Here is a 23,353-nt window from a genome sequence, read left to right as displayed (position 1 = left end):
AGAGTCCTGGAAGGGGCCCGAGGGGGTGGAGCCCGGATCACTGGGAGGCTCCCAGGCCTGGTGCTCAGCCAGGAGAACAGGAGTGCTGGTTAGCCTGGGGTGGCAGTGAAAGGAGCCAAGGCGGAACTCCCAGACTTTGAGGGGCAGGGTTAGTGTTCCCTGTCACCACACGGGCTCACTCCCCTGGAGGAGTGGGGGAATGAGTATGCTTTCTCAGAGGCAGCAGTGGGATGATGCCTGCTGTTAATTCCTTCCTATACAGATGATGGTGGCCAGGGCCTTAGGGGCACAGGACGATACCCGGGGGGGCTCTGTCCCAGCCATTCCCTACTCACCACTGCAACACTTGTCTCCAGCGCAACAGCATCAAGACCCAGGAGGCTGGAAACAAAGCTGGCTTCACAGTGTTAATTCTGCCCTCAATTCCAGAGGTGGCTCGGAGAGGAACAAGGAGGGAGGACACTGCTATTTAGTCCAGACAGGTAGTGTCTATGATCACCTGACCCCACAGGTGACCCCAGGGGGCCCCTACCTGCCCAGTCCTGGCACCATCCCTATGCCTGGGCACCTCTTTCGCCCGTGTCCCCCCACTGGCACCCCCCGAGGCTGCTGCCCATGGAGGGCCTGGTTATGCTGGATCACCATGACCTTGAAGGCTCCAGCTGCAAGTGCCAGGTCCAGTGGTTGCCATGGCACCAGGGTGCTTTTTGCAGGCAAAAGCCAAACAATCAGAGTCCACCTGGCAGGCTGCTGCTGCTGTTGCCTCTGCTGCCCCTAAGGGCACTGGGCACTTACTGGCGGGGGGGCAGTCCTGGAGCAGCTGCTGCCCGGTGTACAGCCTGGGAAGTATAGCTGGAGTGACTGGGCTGCTAAGAGGGGTGCCCCCTTCTCATCTTTGAGTTTCTGCTCTTCCTTCTGGCCTTCTGAAAAAGTGATGGATTGGTTCCAGAAATCACTCCTGCCTGTTCTCAGGCAGAGCAGCCCCTTCCCCACCCCACTGACAGCTGGGAGCCAGACATGACAAAGGAAGATGTCCTGAGCACTTCTATTTAGAATGTCACTGGTTCATCTCCTGGGTCAACCAAAGTCCTTGTAATCCACAGCCTAGTTCCCTCTAAGCAGTGCTTTACTGGGTTTAACTGGTAGGTTCTACTAAGAGAGCCAAAGGCACAGAAGCTGAGTGAGAGAAATAGGGGGCCCTGCCCAGAGCCTTCGGAGCTAGGTGCACAGGAGGATGTGTGCAGGCGGCTACCTTGACTTCAGCATGAAGCCCAGGTGGAGGGGGGATATCAGGAGGGGTTACAGCACTCCTCAGCCCCCGTGCAGGGGTCAGTTCCTCACCATTGTCACTCAAGACACAGCAGTCCGGAAATGAGCATTTTAATGCAGAAAGAAAACCATGATAATTTACAAATGAATCACTTTCTGGGACAGAGCCAGGAAGGCCCCAGGAGCTGTGAGGGCAGAAAGGAGGTGGAGGCTGTTGAGTGTCTGGGCAACCAGTTTAGTCAGCACCTTTCTGATGGGATCCTGCCCAGGCTCTCCCACGCTGGGCCCTGGGGGGCCCTGGCCCCCACCCCATCCTCTTGGCTCACACTAGTCATTCCAGATAGGAAGACCTTGGGTCAGCTTCAGGACATAAAGTAGAGCTGGAGAGACATCCCTGGAAGGAGGGCCTGAGGGCCAGGGAGGGAACAAGGCAGGAGACTGCTGGTTCTGGTTTTGGCCACCTTGCCCTTGTCCACGTCCCCTCCGGCTAAGCCACAGCATAAAGCAGAGCCAGGCTCTGGAGGCCCAGGGCCTCACCACTCCCTCTCCTGTCCCCCCAGCAGGGGGACAAAACAGAAGCACAGGAGAGCACGTTGGGGAGCATGTTTCCTCGGGCTGAGGTTTGATTGGATCTGGTTTGGAGAAGGTGAGGGATCTCAGAGGAGGTGGCTGCTGGGGAAGATGTCATGCTCAATTCTTGGCCCCCACCCATCACCAAGATAGGTACATCCATGTGTCAGAGTTGGTGTGATGCTGGTTTGGAGCACAGCACCTCCCACGTGGGGCATGCAGGGGGAGACGGACTGGAGGCTCAGGGCACTGGAGGTAGAAAGGAGCCCTCCCCGCCTCCTTCCCCAGGCCAGGAAGGGGTAAACACACATATAAGGCAGCCCCAATTCCAGCAGGGCCTGAGGCTGGGAATGATGTGTTTCCCAGGGGTGGTTATGGTTCAGGACCTGGCTGCAGGCACTTCCTCCAAAGCCTGGTGGGGTGAAGGGGACCCCCAGAAGGGGGTCCTATCAGCCCCTCCAGACAGGAGAATGAGGTCTTCAGTGGCAACCACTGGGGTCTGGCAGCAGGGACAGAGCCTTCTCCCTGGACACCCACGTGTCCCCTCTCCCACCTTGTCCAAGGGTGTGGATCCCAGAGTGCAGAATTGAGCTCTGGAGAACAGGTCTGGCCAGACAGATGGGTAGGGGAGGGATGCGGTGGCTGGTCACTTTGGCATCTCCAAGGCTGACACTTGAGGCTTCACCTTGAAGTACTGGTTGAATCGGATCACTGCGTACCTGTGGGGAAGACAGAAGGAAGCTGGGTGTGAGGAAGAAAGCCAGGTGGGCCCTGTTGGGGGTGCTCACACCATGAGAAAAGTTTCTCAGTGGCTCTAGGCCTATCTAAGTCTGAGCAGATCAACCCCAACCCAGACTGATTAGTATTATTATTTCTTTTGCTTCTTTTTAAAATTTTTAATATTTATTTATTTTGAGACAGGGTCTGGATCTGTCACCCAGGCTGGAGTGCAATGGCATGATCTTGGCTCACTGCAACCTCTGCCTCCCGGGCTCTGATGATCCTCCCACTCAGTCTCCAGAATAGCTGGGATTATAGGTGCACGCCACCACACCTGGCTAATTTTTGTATTTTTTGTAGAGACAGGGTTTCACCATGTTGCCCAGGCTAATCTCGACCTCCTGAGCTCAAGCAATCTGCCTGCCATGGCCTCCCAAAGTACTGGGATTACAGGCATGAGCCGCCGTGCCCAGCCTATTTTTTTTTTTAACTTCAACTACATTTTTTTTCTTCTTAGATCAGACTAGAGAAAACCTTCCACAAACATGCTTGTTTGGAGTTTTGTTTTCACAGTTCTATATTGTTAAGTATATTCACATTGCTATGCAAATGAATATCTACAACTTTTTCCTTTTGGACAACCGAAACTAGACCTATTAAGCAATACTCCCCATTGCTCCCTCTCCCCACCCCCTGGCAACAATTCTACTTGGTTTCTATGGATTTGACTACTTTAGTTATCTCTTATAGAACCATATGTGTCTTTTTGTGACTGGCTTATTTAGCGTAATGTCCTCAAGATTCATCCACGTTGTAGCAAGTGACAAGATATCCTTCGTTTTTAAGGCTGAATAATATTCTATTGTATGTATAGACCATATTTTATTCATTCATTCATCTGTTGACAGACATCTGGGTTGCTTCCATCTCTTGGCTACTGTGCCAAGAATAATGTTGCCATGAACGTAGGTATATAAATGTTTCTTTGAGAGTTTGCTTTCAATTATTTTGGCTACCCACCGAGAAATGAGATTGCTGGATCACACGGTAGTTACATTTTTATTTTTTGAGGAACCACCCTACTGTTTTCCATAGTAGCTCACCATTTTACATTCCCACCAATGGTGCAGAAAGGTTCCAATTCCTGCACATCCTTACCAACAATTATTATTTTCTGTTTTTTAATAGCAGCCATCCTAATGGGTGTGAAGCAACATCTCACCATGCTTTGCTTTTTTTTTTTAATTTAATTTAATTTTTTAATTATTTTATTTTATTTTGAGACGGAGTCTCGCTCTGTTGCCCAGGCTGGAATGCAGTGGCGCTATCTTGGCTCACTGCAAGCTCCGCCTCCCGGGTTCACGCCATTCTCCTGCCTCAGCCTCCCAAGTAGCTGGGACTACAGGCACCTGCCACCACGCCCAGGTAATTTTTTGTATTTTTAGTAGAGATGGGGTTTCACCATGTTAGTCAGGATGGTCTTGATCTCCTGAGCTCATGATCCACCCGCCTCAGCCTCCCAAAGTGCTGGGATTACAGGCGTAAGCCACCGCGCCCGGCCTCACCATGCTTTTCATTTGCATTTCTCTAATAGTTGGGAACACTTTGAAACCAGGGTAGTGATTCCCTTTCAGCTGAAGGTGGGTGAGGAGGAGAAGGGCAAGGCCCTGGACCAGAATGGAGGGAGAAATGATTCCTGGCCTTAGGGACATAGGAACCTCACAGGACGGGGACTCCCTTAATCATCGATACGCAAGCAGCGGCTAGCTACTGAAGGAGTAGCTGGGTCTGTTGCCCAACCAGAAGGCAGCATGGTAAACCCTTAACTACTGCATGGCTTCAGCAGTCACTTCTGCTCTCTGGACCTCTGTCCTCTCTGCTGTAAAATGAGGGTAAGACCTACAGTCGTTCAGACTGATTTTCAACGATTCCATCCACCACCAGGCTCTGTGGATAGGTGCGCTGGAAGCAGGGTGGGGAGTGGAGTAGGCAGTAGGATTTGGTGGGGACTAGCACACCTCCTACGAGGAACAGGGAGGATGTGACACTTCTCTTTTCAGAGTGGTACTTTCCTGGCATCCCCTGGGGATAGCGGCCCCGCTGGAGATGAGCTGGAATGGGGGTGAGACAGCAGAGCAGGGGAGTGGACTCTGGGCATTCTGCCTGGGCTGTCCTTTGCCCACACCCTGGGCTCAACCAAGGTTCCCTTTTCTCCACATCCCATCATCACCCCCACACTCACCTGAGGAAATCAAAGTTGATGGTGGAGTACTGGTTCTGGATGAGGGCCCAGAGAGCCCAGAAGAAGTGAGACGCCTGGAAACAGACCAGAGAGGGTCAGCCTGGCAATCTCCCCATGCCTGTTTCCGACTCTACAGCACTGGAGGGATGCAGTCATTGTGGAAGACACACAGCTAGAACCCTGGAAGAGATGTGGTGGGGTCTCCCTAGCACAAGCTGGGGAAATTCTGGAGGCCAAGTCACTGCACAGCATTTGGAGCCTCCACTCCTGCTAGAGAAAGGTGGGCAGAGCCAGTTCTACCAAGGCCCTAATGTTTACCAATCCTAAGGCAGGTAGTCAGCAGTGAGGAATTTTGGGGGGTTCCCACAACCTAAGCAGGACCCACACTCCACCTCTGGTCTCTTCCCTACCCAGGGAAATCTCTTGGAGTCTTCAAGGCCAACGTGGGATCCAGGCCAAGATGAACCCCTAAGCCAGAGGTTAGGCTTAATGGCCAGTGGGGGGCTGGTGCCTCTCAGGAAGGTGCAGGGAAGGAAGAGTGATGGGCAGCAGTGCCCTGGCCACGTGTCTGCTGGAAGATCCCTACCCTAACCTCCTCCACTCCCTTTTCCCTCTCCTACTGGGAGGCTGGTTGGGTTGGAAAATGAACCTAGATATGGAAACAAGAATCCCCCAAGTCTGGGCATTTGCTAAGCATCAAACCGTGCTCTCCTTGTGGCTAGAGGTACCCACCAGGCCCAGGTCACCTCAGGCTCAAGAAGCCAGGGATTGGATGGGAGGAGGGTGAGGATCAAAAAACTACCTTTCACACACTATGCTTATTACCTGGGTGATGAAACAATCTGTACACCAACCCCGGTGACAGGCAGGTTATCTATATAACAAACCTGCATGTGTACCTCTGAATCTAAAATAAAAGTAAAAAAATAAAATAAAGCCAGGGAGCTGCAGTTCCCGTCTAACCCTGAACAAACACTAGTGATGCCATCACTTTCCCATGTGAGTCCCCCAACCCTTGTGGCTCTCCCGTCCCATTCCCACCCCATCCCAGAATCCTCCTCACTCAGGGGTTGGCTACAAAGTACCTCCCTCCACTTTATTTCCTTTCCATTCCTTAAAAGGGGCATAGATAAGCTAGCACATATGAATGATCACTAAAAAACAGCAAGAGGAAGGCTTGTTCTTAAGGTCTTAAAGTCTTAAGACTGAGGAGGAAGAACCTAATGTAGACTCAGTTTTGTGCCAGTGAGGAAAACAGAATAGGGAATCCGAAATTACAGAAAAGTAAAGATTGTATTTAGCTCTCTTCTGTACTGTGAAATTGAAGGCAGCTGACTTGTCTTCTTACTTATGCAAGCTGACATTAGTAATCCCTGGGCACACACCAGTGGAGACCTGGCATGAACCAGGTATCTTGGATAAGGGGCATTCAAAATTGAGAACTGACAACACAGTCATTTGAGCAGGAAGAGCCTGTTGGGAAAAGCTTACTTAGAGTTCTGAGTCAGTGGAGGTAGTTACAAAGAAGGATTAGAGCTTGATATTCTGTATCTTCTCTAAAGGTAAAAAAAAAAATATATATATATATATATATATGTATATATATATACACATACACACACACACACACACACATATAGCCAGGCATGGTAGCTCACGCCTATAACCTTAGCTACTCAGGAGGCTGAGGTGGGAGGATCATTTGAGGCCAGGAGTTAAAGACCAGCCTGGGCAACAGCAATACCCGATCTCTACAAAAAGTTTAAAGAAATTAGCGAGGTGTGGTGGCACACACCTGTAATCCTAGCTACTCAGGAGGCTGAGGTGGGAGGATCGCTTGAGCCTGGGAGTGAGCTATGATTGTATGATTGTGTCACTGTGCTCTAGCCTGGATGACAGAGCGAGACCCTGTCTCAAAAAAAGTATGTATATATATATATATATATATATATATATGCCGGGCGCAGTAGTTCACTCCTATAATCCCAACACTTTGGGAGGCAGAGGCGGGCGAATCACCTGAGGTCAGGAGTTCAAGATGAGCCTGGCCAACATTGTGAAACCCCGTCTCTACTAAAAATACAAAAAAGACTAGCTGGGTGTGGTGGTACCTGCCTGTAATCCCAGCTACTTGGGAGGCTGAAGGCAGGAAAATGGCTTGAACCTGAGAGGCAGAGGTTGCAGTGAGCCGAGATAGCACCATTGCACTCCAGCCTGGGCAACAAGAGTGGGACTCTGCCTCAAAAAAAAAAAAAGTATATATACTTATATACGGATGAATTTAACTGCAGCATGAAGGGCTGAGGTTAGGCAGTAGAAAGAACTACTTATTCAAACAAGGGAATTGCTAACACAGGAAGCTAGGATATTTCTTGGAAGTATTTCTCTAGAAAGGAGAGAGCCTAGACTTGGTGGGGCTTGGGGAGCAGGGAACAGGGCATCAAGTATTAAGGGCTGCCTAAGATGGCTCTTCCCAGGCTTCACCTCTAGGGTGGGGTCAGGAGCCGGGGACGGGTGTCCCCAGGCTCTCACCTGACCCTGGGCTCTGGGTAGGAGGCTAGGTGGGTCACCAGTCCCTCCTGCTGACTCCTCCTTTCCTGCCCCAGCCCTAGTCATAAGGCACTCACCAGGGCAAACTTGTTGACTTGCACGTAGAGCCTTTGCACCTCCCTGGGGGTCACGGCCATCCCCTTTTGTGCCTGCAGGTAGTAGTGCAGCCACTGCAGCTGGGTCTCCCGCGCCGGGTACAGGCAGTAATCCACCTCATTCACGCCTGATGGGGAGGCAGGCCAGACAAAGTTGCTCGGAGATGGGCCCACCTAGGGTCTCCTCAAGCTCAGTAGGTGTTCCCTTCTCCCCTCAAACTCCCTTCTCCTTTGATCTGTGGGGCTGTGCCCAAGGAGGCGGCCCTGAGAAGGCAGCTTCTTTGATTACTAAACTCAGCTAGTGTGGCGTCTACCCCAACCCAGCTAGGAGCACTGCTTCTGTGGGATTGAGGAAAGCAGAGAGAGGTAGACTGGTTAAGGGGCAAGACACTGTCCTGGGAGTGACAGGAACCCCTCAAGACAGCACCACTGTCTCTCCCAACCTCTGCACAAAAATGACGGTGCACAGGAGGCCCTCAGTTAAAAGCACTGGATAAGCATTACTAGCCCTAGGTCTTATGCTAACCTTGTTAGCCTTAAGGGAACTCTCTTCTATCACTGGCCGAAATTTCTTCATTTATCAAATGAGGGAGCCGGACTTCATGTAGGGATATGAAACATGGCTTCCTGGTGTTAAGCTGGCTACTTAAAAACATCACCTGGAGGACACCCCCACCCCAGTCCAGTTCCCCAGTTGGCTCTGATGTGTAGCCAGGCTGGGAACCCATGGATCAGTTGGCTCTGGTTTCTTCCAGCCCCACCATAGCCCTCCAGCTGCCAGCCCAGTACCACCAGCCTCATCCTGGGCATGGTAGAAGAAACCACAGCTTCAGAGCTGGTACAGAAAGAAGTGGTTTAAGACAGGAGGACCAGGACTGGGCCACCTTCTCTAGGGTTCCCTCCTTCCTCTTCTTCTTGTCCTTCTCAAGCTTCCTTTATATCCCTGGAGAAACATACGCAGTCTCCTGAGGCTCCAGGAGCGTGGCTAGAAAAGAATCTCCTGGAACAGATGTAGAAACGGAGGCCCAGAGAGGAGAAGAAATGCACCCAAGGTCATATGGTGGTTAGAGGCAGAGTCAGGGCTGGAACTCTCATCTCCCAATGCCCAGAACTGTGTCTTCCTCACTCCTGTGCACCCATAAGGCCCCTCTTCCTAGGTCTGGATCTCCCTAGCTTTCTTCCTTCCCCCAGGCTAGGTTCTTCCTCCTCCATTCTCAACTTGGGAGCAGGCTGCAATCTACCCCTTTGGAGAAATCCCAGTTGGACTTTGCTCTGTGCTGTGGGCAAGGAGGACTTAAAATGCTTAAGAATTATCCCTTGTGGAAAGGCCAGTGGGCCTGGCAGCCAAGCATTTCCAGACCCAGGGCCCTGCTGGTGCCAGCCTCTGCTCCATGCCACACCTCGAGGCTCAGCTGCTCTGCCCAGCAGAGGCTCCATCACCCTGGGGGTTCCTAGGTGTACTCTCAGGTACAATCATTGCTTGACAGATTGATCACCTAGGGTCCAGAAGGAACACAATTGGCCTGATGGGGCTGGAGAGTGGCTCTCCAGTTGGCCTGGGCATGCCTCTCTAACCTGAGCCACAGGGCCTGGCCCCATCATGTGAACACCTTACTGTGCTAGTCTGGGGACAGCTCTCCAGCCCCAGTGTCCAGCTCCATCCATGTGAGTTGCCTCCTCGGTTCCATCTAATTAAGCCCTCAAGCTGGAAAAACCTGCCCTGCTTCCTTTACACAAATGGTTCCATTGTGCATACTATGCCTTTATAGAACACCTGCCTACCCCTAGGAATCACCCCCCTATCCTGCCTCTTCCATCCCCACTCCCGGAAAGCTTCCCAGTCTAATCACAGCAGCAAATACCAATACAATGCTTAGTATATGTCATACATATGTGTGTGTGTGTCTCATATCAACACTATGAGGTGGGTACTATCATCATCTCCATTTTATAGGGGCACAGAGAAGGCAAATAAACTGCCCAAGGGTCACACAGCCAGTAAGCAGCAAAGCCAGAAACTGAACTTAGGGAGTCAAATTACATAGCACGTACTTAGATCCTACTTAGATGATTCTCATCAGGTCACCAGGCAAACAGCTACTTGTAGCTTGTTTTGCTCCTTATCTGCATGTAAGGCCCCCATGTACAATTGCGCCAGTTGTACTGGGTATAAAGGAGCTTGGACAAAGGAGTGGAGGCTGAAGTCATCCTGTGCTATGCTAGCCAAGCTGCAGCAATCGTCTAAGCTGGGTCTACCCGGAAGAAGGGGTCTTTTTCTAATTCACGTACCAAGCTGAGTTACCAAAGTGCCATATGGGCTAGGAGAGGTCTGCTCTGTGTATGTGAGTCCTGCTTCCTCCAATGAGACTTGGAACTCTCTAAAAGCAGGCTGTGCCTTAACCCGTTAAGCTGTGATATTTTGGAGGACAAGAGCTATCTAGCCTCTACCCTCGAAGTACAGAACCACCTCTGGCCCTCCCCATACCCTGATCCTGGTCCCCATCCTAAAGAGGGTGCTTTGAACATTGGTCAGATATAGTCCTGTATTGCCTAATGACAGGGATACCTTCTGAGAAATGCACCATAGGGTGATTTTGTGTGATCATCGGAGTGTACTTACACAAACCTAGATGGGATAGCCTACTACACACCTAGGCTGCATGGTATAGCCTGTTGCTCCTGGGCTACAAACCTGTACAGTATGTTACTGTACTGAATACTGTAGGTAACTGTAATACAATGCTAAGTATTTATGTATCTAAACATAGAAAAGGTACAGTAAAAATATGGTACCTATTACCGTAAATATACAGTAATCTCATAGGACCACCATCTACATGCGGTCAGTCATTGACTGAAACACCGCTACAAAGCACATGACTAGAAATGCCCCTCTCACCTGCAAACTCATTGAAATGGTTGCCAATGTCAAAAGCTTGGTAGTTGTAGCCAGCATATTCATAGTCAATGAACCGCACGTGACCTATGAAGTAGAGGAGAGTCGATGAGAGTTGGCCCAGGAGATCTGGCAACAGAGCCTCGTCAAGCTTCCACAAACCTCTGGGATGCACCCACTGAGTGATGCTGGCCTCTGCAGCAACCCTGCCCAACCCCATCGCTGCAGCAGTCTTCCAAGCTACTTCCATCCATCCATCCATCCATCCATCCATCCATCCATCCATCCATCCATCCATCCATCCATCTGCCCTTCCCAGCTCCCAGTGTCCCTCTCACACAGCTGGATCTTCAGGCTCTCCTTATCTAAAGACAGCTGTCCTCAGCATGGCTAAGGATCAGGAATAAAGCTAAGTATTAATACACCCTGGGGTGATGCCCTCATCAGCAACACCAGGAGGTGTTCGTTCTCTCTCTCTTTCTTGGCACAGATTTTTTTTTGTTTATCTTTTTTTTTGAGACACAGTCTCACTCTGTTGCCCAGGCTGGAGTACAGTGGCATGATCTCGACTCACTGCAACCTCTGCCTCCTGGTTCAAGCGATTCTCCTGCCTCAGCCTCCTGAGTAGCTAGGATTACAGGTGCACACCACCATGCCCAGCTAATTTTTGTATTTTTAGTAGAGACGGGGTTTCACCATATTGGCCAGGCTGGTCTTGAACTCCTGACCTCATGATCCACCCACCTTAGCCTCCCAAAGTGCTGGGATTATAGGCATGAGCCACTGCACCTGGCCAGACTTTTTTTTTTTTTAATAGGGTCTTGCTCTGTTGCCCAGGCTGGAGTGTAGTGGCTCCATCATAGCTCACTGCAACCTCCGCCTCCCAGGCTCAAGTGATCCTCCTGCCTCAGCCTCCCGAGGAGCTAGGACTATAGGCATGTACCACCATACCAGGAAAAGTTTTGTGTATTTTTTTTGTAGAGACAGGGTCTCACCACATTGGCTGGGCTGGTCTTGAATTCCTGGGCTTAAGTAATCCACATGTGGCCTCCCAAACTGCTGGGATTATAGGCATGAGCCACTGAGCCTGGCCCTTGGCACAGACTTTTCAAAGTGGGAATTTTTTATTTCCTTTCCCGCTTCCCTCCTACAAATTAACTTAAGACCTAAATCCAGATCTAACTTTTGCTTGTCCAAGTGCCAGCCGGAAGAACAGCTCCGTGAAGCCAGCTAACCAACCAACCAAAACCCTGCTGCTGCCCCGGGGCCAGAGAAGCCATACCTTTGGTACTGTCATAGATGATATTCTTGCAGAGCAGGTCATTGTGACAAAACACCACAGGGGACTCCAGCTGGGACAGATGCTCCTTCAGCCAGGCCAGCTCCCGTTCCAACACCTCTACCTTAGGGACATCTGCAGAAAGGCTGGGCAGTGGCAAAAAAGGTAGCCAGTGAAGGGAGGGCTGATAGATAGCAGGTGCTTGGCCTCAAGAGCCCTGAGTTCGAGCCTCCTCACTCCCTCTGTCTTACTGCAGGGGGCCTTGGAAAAATGGCCAATCTCTTAGACCCTCACTTTTATCATCTGTAAAATGGCAGTGAGGCATCCTGTCCTTCTGACTCCTCTGGTTATGCTAGGAAGCTGATAAAGACATGGGCATAAAAGCATGAGGCAGAGCATAAAAGTCACTGACTGAGGGCATCCCTGCTACTTTGTGAAAGGGACAGGAGGATAAGGAAGGAGACACAGGGAAAGGACAAGGCAGGTGAGAACGAGTGTCCAGAGTTGGGGATTCCAGACTAAGAACAAGGGCAACAGGAGCAGTGGGGAGAGATGCAAAACAGACCTGATCTTAGGATGCTGGGAAAACTCCCCAGGAGGAGGTGCAGCTCCCTAAGTCGAGCTGACTCCCACAGAGATCCTCCCTGGGAGGAAGAGTAGTGCCCTGGCACTACTGGCTCAGAGAGCTGGAGCAATGGAGCTCTCTTGAGGAGGCAGAGGTACGTCCTGGTATGCACCTCCCTCTCACCCCAGCAGCTGACCATGTCACAGGTAGAAGGGATCAGAGAGACGGTCTGGTCTAACCTCTCATCTCACAAACAGACCACTGGCTCACATGAGAAAGCAAACCAAGAGCTTCTTTAGCTCACTCCTACACTGTCAAAGGAACATTAAAGCCTTCAATGAGAACATGCTTGCTTTGTGGCTCCCCAGTGACTCGTCCCTTCTACCTTGAGTTATGAGTAAGTGTTCCCTTGTCCAAAACCCCTGCCAGATCATGCAAGTGCAACCTGGGGGCATGAACAAAGATGCATGGGTCAACCTCTCCTGCTGCCCCACCCCCATCCCAAGCACTCAGCAGCCATTTCTGCTGAAAGAAACACATGTTGAGGAATGAAGAAATCAGCCAATCAATCAAGTTATCAGAGGCCATGTGGAAGTCTGATGAGGGTCTACTGTGCTCGCGTGCTCTGAACTTTGGTCCCCAGGAGGCACACAGGTCTGTGTACACTGAAAAGGCCAAACGCTTATCACAGTCCTTAAAAAACCTAGAACCACCAATGGGCAGAGGGGAGGAGGCTGGGCTTTTATCTCCATTCCTGTGTCACCTGTTTGTGTTTCTCTGTCCAGGGTAGCAAGAGCACATAGAGAAGGATGAGAATGAGACCGGCCCTCTCTCACGTTCCCACAGGACAGACCTATCACTCCCTCACTCAGCCCAGGGGCCAGAACATGAGAAAGAGTATTCAGCGACTGAGGCACTCCTCTGCCCCTTCTGGAGAAGGAAGAGAGGACAGGGTCCCTTCCAGGCTTTGAGAAGGTCAAAGCTCAAGAAGATCTGAGGTTATCTAGTCCAGCCCCATGGGGAAACTGAGGCTCAAGGAAGGAAAGAGGCTCCCTCCCAGCCTCCAGATATCTCTTGCACTACTGGATCCTTTACTTCTTCATCTAAGGAAAGCAGTCCTCAGCCCATCCAAGGATCCAAATCAAATGGAATCTCCTAATTGGCCTGGGTGCCCCTCAGAGGCTCTGCAAAGGCCTCTCTGAGTCCAGGGAGTCTGCTGGGAGAGGTGATATGGGGGAGGCCTCCCCCATGCTTCCTGGAGTTTATCTGTGCCAACAGGTCTGTGTAAGATGTGTTTCAGTCCTGGCTCTCCTTAAGAAGCTACCTTTTAAGATTCCTTTTTTTTTTTTTTTCTTGGACTGAGACCATCAAAAGAGAAGAATTAGGAGGGTTCCTTTGGTTTGCTCAGGTCCTGGCCTGAAAAACATGGCTCTGACATCCAAGATGCCTGCTGCTCTGTCCCTGACCTCAGTCTGAACCCCACCCTGCCCACCCCAAGGCCACGCAGATGGTTACTGTGGGAACAATCCCGGCCTTCTATCTCCCCGGGGCCTCCCTCCCTGCTGTGCTTCCCTCCCCTGAGCACTTGAAACATTGCCAGCTTTGCTACCTTCAGTCCCACTACCACAGGGCTCTTTCAAGGCTGTGGGATCGGCAGAAGAGTAACCACCACCACATCCCAGAAATACTGCCCAGGAAAAACTGCTCCTCCTGCTCCTCCGCCCCAGGGCCAGCAGGAGGGGAAGGAAGGGGCTGGAGGTCTCTGCAGGGAAGACTTGGGGTTCCTCCTGATATCGGGACTACTGCCTGGTCAGTTTCTACTCTGCTGTCAAGATCTGGTCAGGCAAGAGTACTTTCTCCCCACAGGGCTCTTTCTAAGCATTTGAGCTTACTGGTTTCACACTTTGCCCTCCCACCAATCCACCCACCATATCTTCTTGTGATGCCCCAACCCAGTTATCTGCCCCACGTTCTCCCAGCCACTCTGGACACATCCATGTCAGCTTAGGGCTCAGGCAGCTTAGGGCATGGATCCAACACCAAGGCTACTAAATCTATTTCCACAGGTGTCCGACACATCCTGTTCTCCATCTGCCACCTCAAGTTGCCCTAGGGCAATGTTCCTCAATCACTTGCCTCTGAATCACCTGGGGTGCCTATCAAAATGTAGCTTCCTGGCCGGGCGCAGTGGCTTACACCTGTAATCCTAGCACTTTAAGAGGCTGTGGCAGGCAGATCACTTGAGGCCAGGAGTTTGAGACCAGCCTGGCCAACATGGCAAAACCCTGTCCCTACTAAAAATACAAAAATTAGCCGGGCGTGGTGGTGGGCACCGGTAATCCCAGCTACTTGGGAGGCTGAGCCAGAAGAATCACTTGAACCTGGGAAGCAGAGGTTACGGTGAGCTGAGATCATGCCACTGGACTCCAGCCTGGGCAACAGAGTGAGAATGCATCTCAAAAAAAAAAAAAAAAAAAAAAGCCATTTCCTAGGGAGCAAATGCAAGACCTCTCAATTGATCTCCAAAGTTGGGCACTTCAGGGGAATCTTATGCTCAAAGTTTGGGAATCCTAGTCCTAGATCTTGTTCACTTAATTACATCACTCCCAACTGGTCTTCCTACCTCAAATCCACCCTCCCCCACCAATCTGTCCCTTATGATGCTAGAGGATTTTCTTCCTAAAGCCCAGTCCTGGTCAGGTTACTGACCTGAATCTCTGACTCAAACATCTTCATGACTTCCCACTACTTGCTAAATTAAATCTTGGCTACTTAGCCTGACATTTAAGGCCCCTTACCACCTAGCTCCAACTCTGTAGTCCACCCCCGCCCCAAACCCTTCCCAGGTCCTCCCAAAGATCTGCTCCAGCCAACCTCATCTACTCATTACTCAGGAGCAAACCCTGCTCCAGCCATCTCCTCCAGTTGGAGTAGCCTCCCTGCTTATTTCTGCCATGCCACCTCTGCCAAGACAACTTTCCCTGGTTCTTCCACCCCCAGCATACATTACACACCCTGCCTTATTTTGCAGCTGTGCATGGGCATGTCCTGTGTACCTAGATGGCTCTTAAGCTCTTTGAGGGCAGGGCCAGTGTCACATTCATTTTTAAATTGTTTTAAATCCCAGTCAATCAATGTCTGTGAAATGAAGGATTGAATAATTCAGGGTTATTAGGCAATGCCTGGAGCTCCAGGTCTCATCTAAATGATTGCTCATCATTGTTCTGCTTTTGGGCAGTCAGGCAGCTTAGGGCATGGATCATCCCCTAAAGAGGCTCAAAGAAGTTAAGCAACTTGGTTTGTCCAAGGTTCAAAGGTGTGACAAGAGCAAAGAGATTGGGCCAGCTCTTCTCCAGGGATTACTCCCTCCTAGTAAGGTTACCCCCAAGGTCACACAGTGACAGTACAGTCAGAGGAAGCTGCAGTATCAAGGATTATGTCTGAGCACCAGAAGCCTGGCTCTAGTTGCTAAGCTGCCACTGATCAGCGACCTTGGGCAGGTTCCATCCCCTCCCTGGGCCTCTGTTTACCACCTGTCAAATAACAGCTGTAGGCTGAAGGGTTGGAAGGACCTGTTCTCTACAAACTGTTCTAACCCTGAGGGAAAAGGAAGTCCTTGTCCCAAAGAGAATATTTGACATACAAGGTCTGAACATGGTCAAAGAGAGGGCAGGCCTGGGCCACCTTGGACAAATAGTCCCAAAGCAGTGCTTGATAAGCATGGCATGGGATGATGCAGATAAAGTCATGCATGTGTGTGACAGAGACATACTCAAAATGGGGATAGAGTTAATTATTATCTTGTCATCTTGGAAGAGGGAAGACACACCCTTCACCTCAAACCTCTTCTGCACCCTACTCCCAGGAACATTTGGAACACAGGTGATGGCCAAACCCAGCAGGGAGCGTGAAGGAATCAGAGACTCACTACTGCCTTTTTTTGGAGGAGGGAAGGCAAGTCAGCATACTTTCCTCCAGGCCTCCATCCTTTCCTTGGCACTCAGGGTGTGTTGGGGAGTCAGGCGTCTAAAGGCTTGGAGGACTCTCAGGTTGCTGGTCAGAGTTCTTAAGGGAAAACTCAGGGAACCCTGTCTTATCAGGGAAAGGCAATGTCAGGATGGGTGGTCTATCTCCTTTCCTGGGAAGAGCAGTGAGGGAAGCAGCAAGCCGTCAGTCAGAGCAAGGTGGGGGCAGGGTCCCCAAAGGCACATGGGGACAAGAGGGGTCTTGGGAAGTAGCAGGAACCTTGATGTCCCCAAGGGCTTGTCAGCTGATGAGTTCTTCTGACTGACACTAAACTCAGTCCCACCTCATTCTGACGGGCCTGCTCTGCTCATGGTTCAGAAGGTGAGGCAGGTGGAAAGAGCCCTGGGCTGGGAGACAGAAGCCCTGCCTCTTACAAGCCCCATAACACTGGGCCAAGCTCAGTCTCTGAGCTTCAGCATCCTCTAAGTAAAATGGGGAAATGTCCCCAACCCTGGTCTCTGCCACAATCAGAGAGTGAAGGAGAAATGAGCACATGGGTATAAAACTGCCCATCTAAGCTCCTTAGTCAGAGGGCCCAACTCTGCTTGGAGACAGAGGCTTAGCAACTAGGACTGAAGGGACTGCAGGAGAAACTCCCCAGCCTCCTCCCCGAGACCTGAGCCCTTAAACCTCCTAGCAGGGTGGGCTGGAGCCAAAAGGATGGGGAAGGGAGATCATAATAAGGCAGCCTTGGACCCTCCCAGATCTTTGTACCTGGGGTTGATCTCGTTCTTCACAAGCGTGAAATAATTGTGCATCTTGTGCCAGAGGGTGGGCTTGGGCAGGCTGCCGTTGGCGTGGATAGTATGAATCTTTGCCATTTCTAAGGCGATTAACCTACAGCAGGGAACAGGAAGAGTAGAGCATCAGTGCTGGGACATTGCCTTCCCCACTCATTCCCTCCTGGCCAGATAGGGGCCCTCCAGTCCCACCAGGGCACTAGCCAGAGGGCCAGGGATGGGATGATTGCAAGTCCCTTAGGAGCACAGGTCCTGCAGAAGGAAGGTCTCAGCAGAAGAGAGGAAAATGAATTAAGACCTTAGCCTGGCTGCTCCCTTTCCAGTGCCAGGCTAGGGCTGCCTCAGGGAGCAGAAGGGCAGAGCAGTGGGGCTGTTGGTCACAGGTCAGTGGCCTTGTCCTACCCCAGTGTACTCATAGCAACTCCTGAGAACAGAGGGGCACCTGGGGATGGGGGCGGGGCTGGCCCTCCTCTCCCCGGACTCTGACCCATCCTCTCAGGGGACGTGAACATAGGTCACTTTGCACCAAGAGATCAGGGGGCGGTGATGCCAGGCAGGGAAGAAATGCCCGCCTCTTATCAGCCTGGCCAAGGTGGGGAGGGAAACAGGCTGGCCCAGGGCAGCCCCTTCCTCTGCTATAGGGAGTTGATGCTGGCGGCTGGGTGCCAAGGACGCAAAACAAGCCAGCGTTCTATTTTCAAGTTCTCCTGTGGACATTATCCAAGGTCTCAGGAGAGGAGCGGGTGGTAGGAAAGGTTGCTGGGAGAAGGTGGGGGTGAATGGAAGACTGACCGGTCAGAGAAGGAGGGCCTTGATAAAGACCCCATCGCCCAAGGCCCTGTGTCCCAGCTGGGCCTTCCCAGTCCTCTTCCAGTCTTCCCTTCTGCTGTCCCACCCCCCAACCGTCTGCTAAGACTCCAACATTCAGCTTCCTTCCAACATACAGCCTCTGCCTGTTGCTTGAATAACAATCACTGGGAAAGACAACAAAGGCATTGGCTGTTTGAAATCTTGTTACCAAGCTGTTCAAGGGACATCCTTTCTCTTGCCAGGCCCTGGGAAGAGGCAGGCCATACCCTACTGGGATAACAGAGCACTTTTGGGGTTCCTCTGGAAGCTCCCAAGGCTCCCACCTCCTAAAGGGTGGAGGAGACAAGGGGCGTGGCAGCAACCTCGTGAGTGAGAGAGGAAGGCTGTGCTTTCTTTCAGAGGCCAGAGGCCCTGGGGCAGAAGGGAACCCACCAGGGTTTGGGCAAGGCAGGGAAACAGACCTGAGACTCAGGCCTTCCCTTTCCAAAGGAAGATTCGGAACAGAGCATGAACAGAGCGTTTTCTTGAATATCAATAGGCCTGTTGTCTGGAATAGCAATGAAAGTAACCTCAACACTCAGCATTTTCATGCTGCAAAGCCTCAGCAGGCCGAGGTTGGGGGTGGGGTTCAAGGGAACATGTAGAGGGTGGCTCCTGGAGGCCTTCCCCATAGACATTCACCTTCACCCAGAGGGATGATGGTCTATCCTGGGAAAATTATCAAGGAAGGGCCTACCTCCTACACCTATCCCAATTTCGGGCTCTCCCCCATATGTCACGTTCTTCTTCTTATGGAACCTAAATCCACCTTCAATCTTCTTGACAATGGTAATTGTTTGTGTGAGAGGATGAGTGACAGCATCGGATACACAGAGGTGTAGGGATCCTAGAAGTGGTGACGACCTGACAATATCTGAGCTTATATGCACCAGACTGAGGGAGAGCTGGGGGGAGTGCAGTGGCAGAAGTCAGGACAGGGTCCCTTGCACCCTGCTCTGACTTTACATCTCCAGTCTGGGTCTTTTTGGAACTGTTCAGCTGGAGCCTGCAAACACCCCTGCATAGGTCTGTATGCCTCTCACACCCTCAAGACACACACACACACACACACACACACACAGCTACAATACACAACTCAAATATCTCGCCTGACCAGCCGCTTATGAGCATAGGGGTGGAAGAGCTCTCAGATCCTCTTCTTCTAAGTCTCTGCAGAAGGCATGCACAAACAGAGCCAGGTGCATTTGGGGTTAAGTGGGTGGCAGGTGAGGAAGCAAAGAAGCTCCTTGCTCTACCCCCAAGTGGGCTTGCTTCCCCTCAGTATGCAAGGCCTCCTTCCCCTTGGATCAGCCTGGGCAGATGCCAAGGCTCCTAGGCAGACCCCCACGCCACTGTCCCAGTGTCAGGAGTAAACCTCAGCCTGCCTTGGGCCTCACTCAAGTCTGAGTGCCCTCCATGTGGGTCATGACATTGGAGGAAGGAGGACACTGCTTGCCATCCTTGTTCTGGCACAGAGGAGAGGGAGATGCTAGGGGTCCTTCTTTGGTCCTCCCCCTTTCCAGGCTCCACAGCATTCCCAGGGCTTGAAGGAAAAGTCCAGTTCCTGGGCCCTACACATCCAAGCATTTACTGGGAGGGGCTCCCCAGGAGCCACAGGTTCTTGTGAGCCTTTGAAAGGAGGCCTTGACAGTTCCCCAAACCTGGGTTCCCACTTCGTCAAGGAGCCGGGAGGGAGCTCAGACTGGCAGAAGAGATAGCATCTCCCTGGGCTGGTAAAACCATGCTTACCCTGGATAGGGCCCATTTTTCTTGACAAACAGAGACAGAGGTAGAAAACCCTGAGTGCCCTGGGGATCTGGCTCAGATTTCATTTCTAAGGCTCTGAGATGTTTCCAGGTCAGACTTGGAGTGGGCAGAGGTTTGAGGCATGATGCCAGGAAGCAGATCTCTGCTGCACTTAGGGAACCAGGTCCTCTGCTCCCATGTTCATCATAATTCTTCCTTTCCTCCCTCAGAACTCATCCTTCTAGCAGGCACCAGTTAAAATCTACAGAAAGTGACAGCCCCTCTCTGCAGAGCAATGCATATAAACATGCATTTTTCATGCAATTTCAGGGAACTCACAGATCTTACAACTCTCCACCATGGACCCCACATGTCAAGGATTTCCAAGCCCAAGGCCTGAAGAATAGTAGAGACAGAGGCCCTGGCACCCTCCTCACCTGAAAAGCCGGGGCTCACGGATGTGCTCAGGCCCCAGGGCCACACCCTGCATGTACTCATAGCACAGCCCATTCTGGAAGGTGCAGTAGAGTTTGGGGGCACAGCTGTGTGCTCGCAGCAGCTGGAAGTTTCTGACCTCATTCTCCCGGTCCACCAGCAGCTCCGTCCGCTCCCCATACACCCGGACCAGCACGCAGTCCTGCATGTCCTCGTCCACATAGCAGGCCACCAGCTTGTTGGTGATGCCATCCGTGAAGTGCTAGCATGGGGAGAGGACAGTGCGTGGGTGGGTGGGTGGGGCAGGATCTCTCTGGTCTCTCTCCTGGGCTCTGTAGCTCCAGCAGGAGGTGCTCATTTGAATGCTGAGCACAACCACCCCAAGCCCCCAGTGCTTTAACCCAGTCACTCATGTTCCACTCTGTCCCCAATCTTGGGGGTCTCCAGTCTCTATAGAGTTCAAGAAAAAAGTGGTAGCTTGGGTTCAGCTCCCACACACTCCTGGGTCTGCCTCTAGTGAATGGGATTTGGCAGTGGAGAAATTTCCAGCTACTTGGGAGGTAGACGCCTCCTCCTGCTCCTTACCCTCCATCCCAGTATGGAAAGAAACAGCATGGACCAGAATGTGGCAGGGGAGGGCTGGGAGTTGCCCAGAACACTATGTCCTGACCAGCTGCCTCTCACCTTGTGCCGGGCAGTGGGCTCTGCTCTACCCCTTGCCCCATCCAGTGGCGGAGGTACAAGGAGGGTACTGAGGTTGGCACCCATCCCAGGACTTTAGTGGCCAGAGGTCCTTACCGGAAGAGACAGGAGACAACTGGGCTGCGAGCAAGGTTCTCTGGGCAGCAGGGTGATAAGGAGAAAGGAACCATGGAATTTATGGGGCACAATGTGACAGGGCTGGGAGGGCCTTAGAGGTCATCTGAACCTATTCTAGGTAGGGAAACTGAGGCAGGAGAGGGGAGGGACTGGCAGATAGCACGTTAGGTCAGTGCTGGAATTAACCTCAGGCCTGCTTGATGCCTTGACAGTCTTATACCAAACTGGGCCTTTTATTTTGAAAACGCTACTCCATCCCCAGGGCGGGTTGTGTCAGCCTCCACACTTGGTTTAGAACCTCCCCACAACTTTGCCCCCACCCCACCCCAGAATGCCTGTCTGCATGGAGCCGCTACCATTCCAGCAGAAGCTACAAGCGCCCCACTCGGCACCTTCCTCCACAGGCAGCCCACAGCGGGGCTGGAGGTAGTCAGCTGGGGAGTTAGCCTAAGGCTCAGTGAGTGGCTCTGCCCGCAGGTGTGTCCTGGGACCTGTGTCCAGCTGCGGCTGGGGAAGATGGCCTGTGTGGGGGTGCTGAGCCCAAGCCTGCAGCGATGGTGAGGAGCTGAGTGCTAGCTGGAATTCCACAGGGTGGCTCCTGGGACCCACAGGGGGAGCTCAGAGCCTGGAGGATTTGCTCCCACCATGGGGTGGAGAAGGGGCAGCAATATATGCGTGTATGGCTTGGGGGGGGTGGGGTCTCTTAAAAGTTCCCGCCTCCTCAGGTTTCAGAGCTGGCTGGGTACGCGCTTCTGGTCAGCGAGGGGCACCAGCACGCAGCGACAGGGGGTGCGGCCCGCACACGCAGCATGCCGACAGTGGGCAGGTGGCCACCAGGCGTGCCTAAGAGCCCCGGGAGGAGGGGGGCGTGTGCAGGGCCGAGGGAGGTGTGAGCCTAGTTTTGGTAGGGACGAAATCAATCCGTACACAAACCACGTTCCAAACCTTTCTTGCGCAGCAGCCGCGCACCCCTGGGACCGACACCCGGAAGGATGCGAGGACTGGGTCCCCGCATCCCCCTGGCAGCCCTGGCAGGACCCCATCCTCGGCCCCGCGCCCACTCCGCTACCTTGGTCCGAACTTGCTCGGGTTTCCAATGCGGCCGCAGCTCCTGGATGAGGCGCAGGGCCCCGGGAAGGATGTCGTCCGGGTCCACGGAAATGCCGAAGTACGCGACGGCGGCGGCCCTCGGGGGGCCCGGCGGCTCCCGGCAGCCGGCGCTGGCCGCCGCCTTCTCCTCCATGCCCCATGAGCACTGCGGGCAAGGCGTGTGCCTCCTCAGGTGAAAGGACGCGCGCGGCTGAGGGGCCGAAGGGGGCACAGCCATTCCCAGCAGCCCCACCCCCTCGGAGCCGCGGCAGACGCTAGCCCCGGCGGGGGGGCCCGGCGAGGGAGTGGGAGTGGTAGAGGAGGGGCCAGGGGAAGTCCATGACTCAGGCGCGAGCTGCCCGCTTCGATCGCCCGCTCGCGGCCCGCCGCCCACCGCCGACCCCGGAGCGCCGCGGCCCGCCGCGATTGTGACATCACGGGCGGCGGCCCGCGGGAACGCCCCCGGCCCGCCCCCGCCCCGGCCCGCGGGCCGCTGGGGAGCTCAGCCAGCCACCGCCGGCAGCTGCGGCCGCCGCTACCTGGAGCGCGGGGTGGGGGCGACGCCCCCCTGGGGGCCGGTGACGCCGGGGGTGGGGCCTCCGCTGGCTCCGCCCCGCCCGGGTCCCCGCCGGGGCTGGCTTCCCGGCCTCCGAGGCCGCGAGACTCCAGCTCTCTCCCGGTAGCCTGGGGTGGAGGCGGGGGGAGGGCTCGTCCTGCGCCCCTACCTCATCCTGGAATAGAGAGATCCGCTGCTCCCACGACGTCAGCTTGGGTTCGCCCCTCTGTGCCCCTGCTCCCTGCCCCCAGTCCCCGGACCCCGGGAAATGGCTCTGCAGGGGCGGCCCCTGCTGCATCTCAAAGGTCCTTCCCTGCAGAGAGCCCCCCCCCTCCACCCAGGCAATCTCCCATCCCCGACAGAAACACACTGCATGAAGAGGGGACATTGGGTGATAGCGTTGGGGTGAGAGTGTGCCAGTCCAGCAGACTGCGCTGTCCCCTGGCAGGCCACTCAACAGCCAGGGCGTTGGAGTGTTTGGGCACATTCTGGGCAGGACTTGGGGCAAGACTAAGTTAAAGCCTCCCTCCCATCCTGAGCGTGTGAATGGAGCCAGGTAGTAGGCAAGCGGTGTACCCGAGCCCAATGCTTTGCTGGGCATTCGGGGTGTGAAGTAGACAGACCCTCGCGCGACCTGGGGAGGAGAGCTAAAGGCCTGGCGCAGCTAAGGGCCAAAGCAAGGCGTGGTGATGGCTGGGGGTGGGAAGGAAGGGGAAGGGGTGACAAGGTGTCCCGGGGCAGGTTGCTGTGGGGAGGAGACATGGAGAGAGGCCAGGCCGGCTCAGGGGGCAAGTCCCTCTACTAGCCAGATTCTCCTTTGGTCATTCTCTGCCACCTCCTGAGCAGGGCTCTGTTGGCTGCCAGCCGTATTTGTTGTAGTGAGGCCTTAGGGATCTCGCTAGTCACT

The 23,353-nt window shown here is 53.2% G+C and overlaps 1 protein-coding gene across 9 annotated transcripts; it reads right to left on the bottom strand.

Annotated features, from left to right (window-relative positions):
* Positions 1 to 1,367: 1,367 nt before the first annotated feature.
* Positions 1,368 to 22,335, bottom strand: ETNK2 (ethanolamine kinase 2). 9 transcript variants are annotated; one of them, XM_054501616.2, is made up of 8 exons: positions 21,871 to 22,335; positions 19,985 to 20,244; positions 16,927 to 17,049; positions 11,625 to 11,767; positions 10,346 to 10,429; positions 7,429 to 7,574; positions 4,802 to 4,875; positions 1,368 to 2,558 (listed from the first exon to the last, which is right to left on the bottom strand). In XM_054501616.2, the coding sequence occupies exons 1-8, from the start codon at positions 22,126 to 22,128 to the stop codon at positions 2,486 to 2,488; spliced, it is 1,161 nt and encodes a 386-aa protein (XP_054357591.1). In that variant the 5' UTR covers positions 22,129 to 22,335; the 3' UTR covers positions 1,368 to 2,485. The 9 variants fall into 9 exon arrangements, 8 of the variants coding, with proteins under 8 accessions (XP_054357591.1, XP_054357576.1, XP_054357619.1 ...); XM_054501609.2 differs by having other exon boundaries at positions 2,483 to 2,558; positions 4,802 to 4,981; positions 21,871 to 22,325; XM_054501601.2 differs by lacking the exon at positions 4,802 to 4,875 and having other exon boundaries at positions 21,871 to 22,324.
* Positions 22,336 to 23,353: the final 1,018 nt, after the last annotated feature.

This window comes from Pongo pygmaeus, chromosome 1 (genome assembly GCF_028885625.2).
Source record: "Pongo pygmaeus isolate AG05252 chromosome 1, NHGRI_mPonPyg2-v2.0_pri, whole genome shotgun sequence".
In the NCBI taxonomy this organism is placed as follows: domain Eukaryota; kingdom Metazoa; phylum Chordata; class Mammalia; order Primates; family Hominidae; genus Pongo; species Pongo pygmaeus.
Note: the sequence above shows the minus strand (reverse complement) of the source record. Positions and strands in the feature narration are given on the sequence as shown.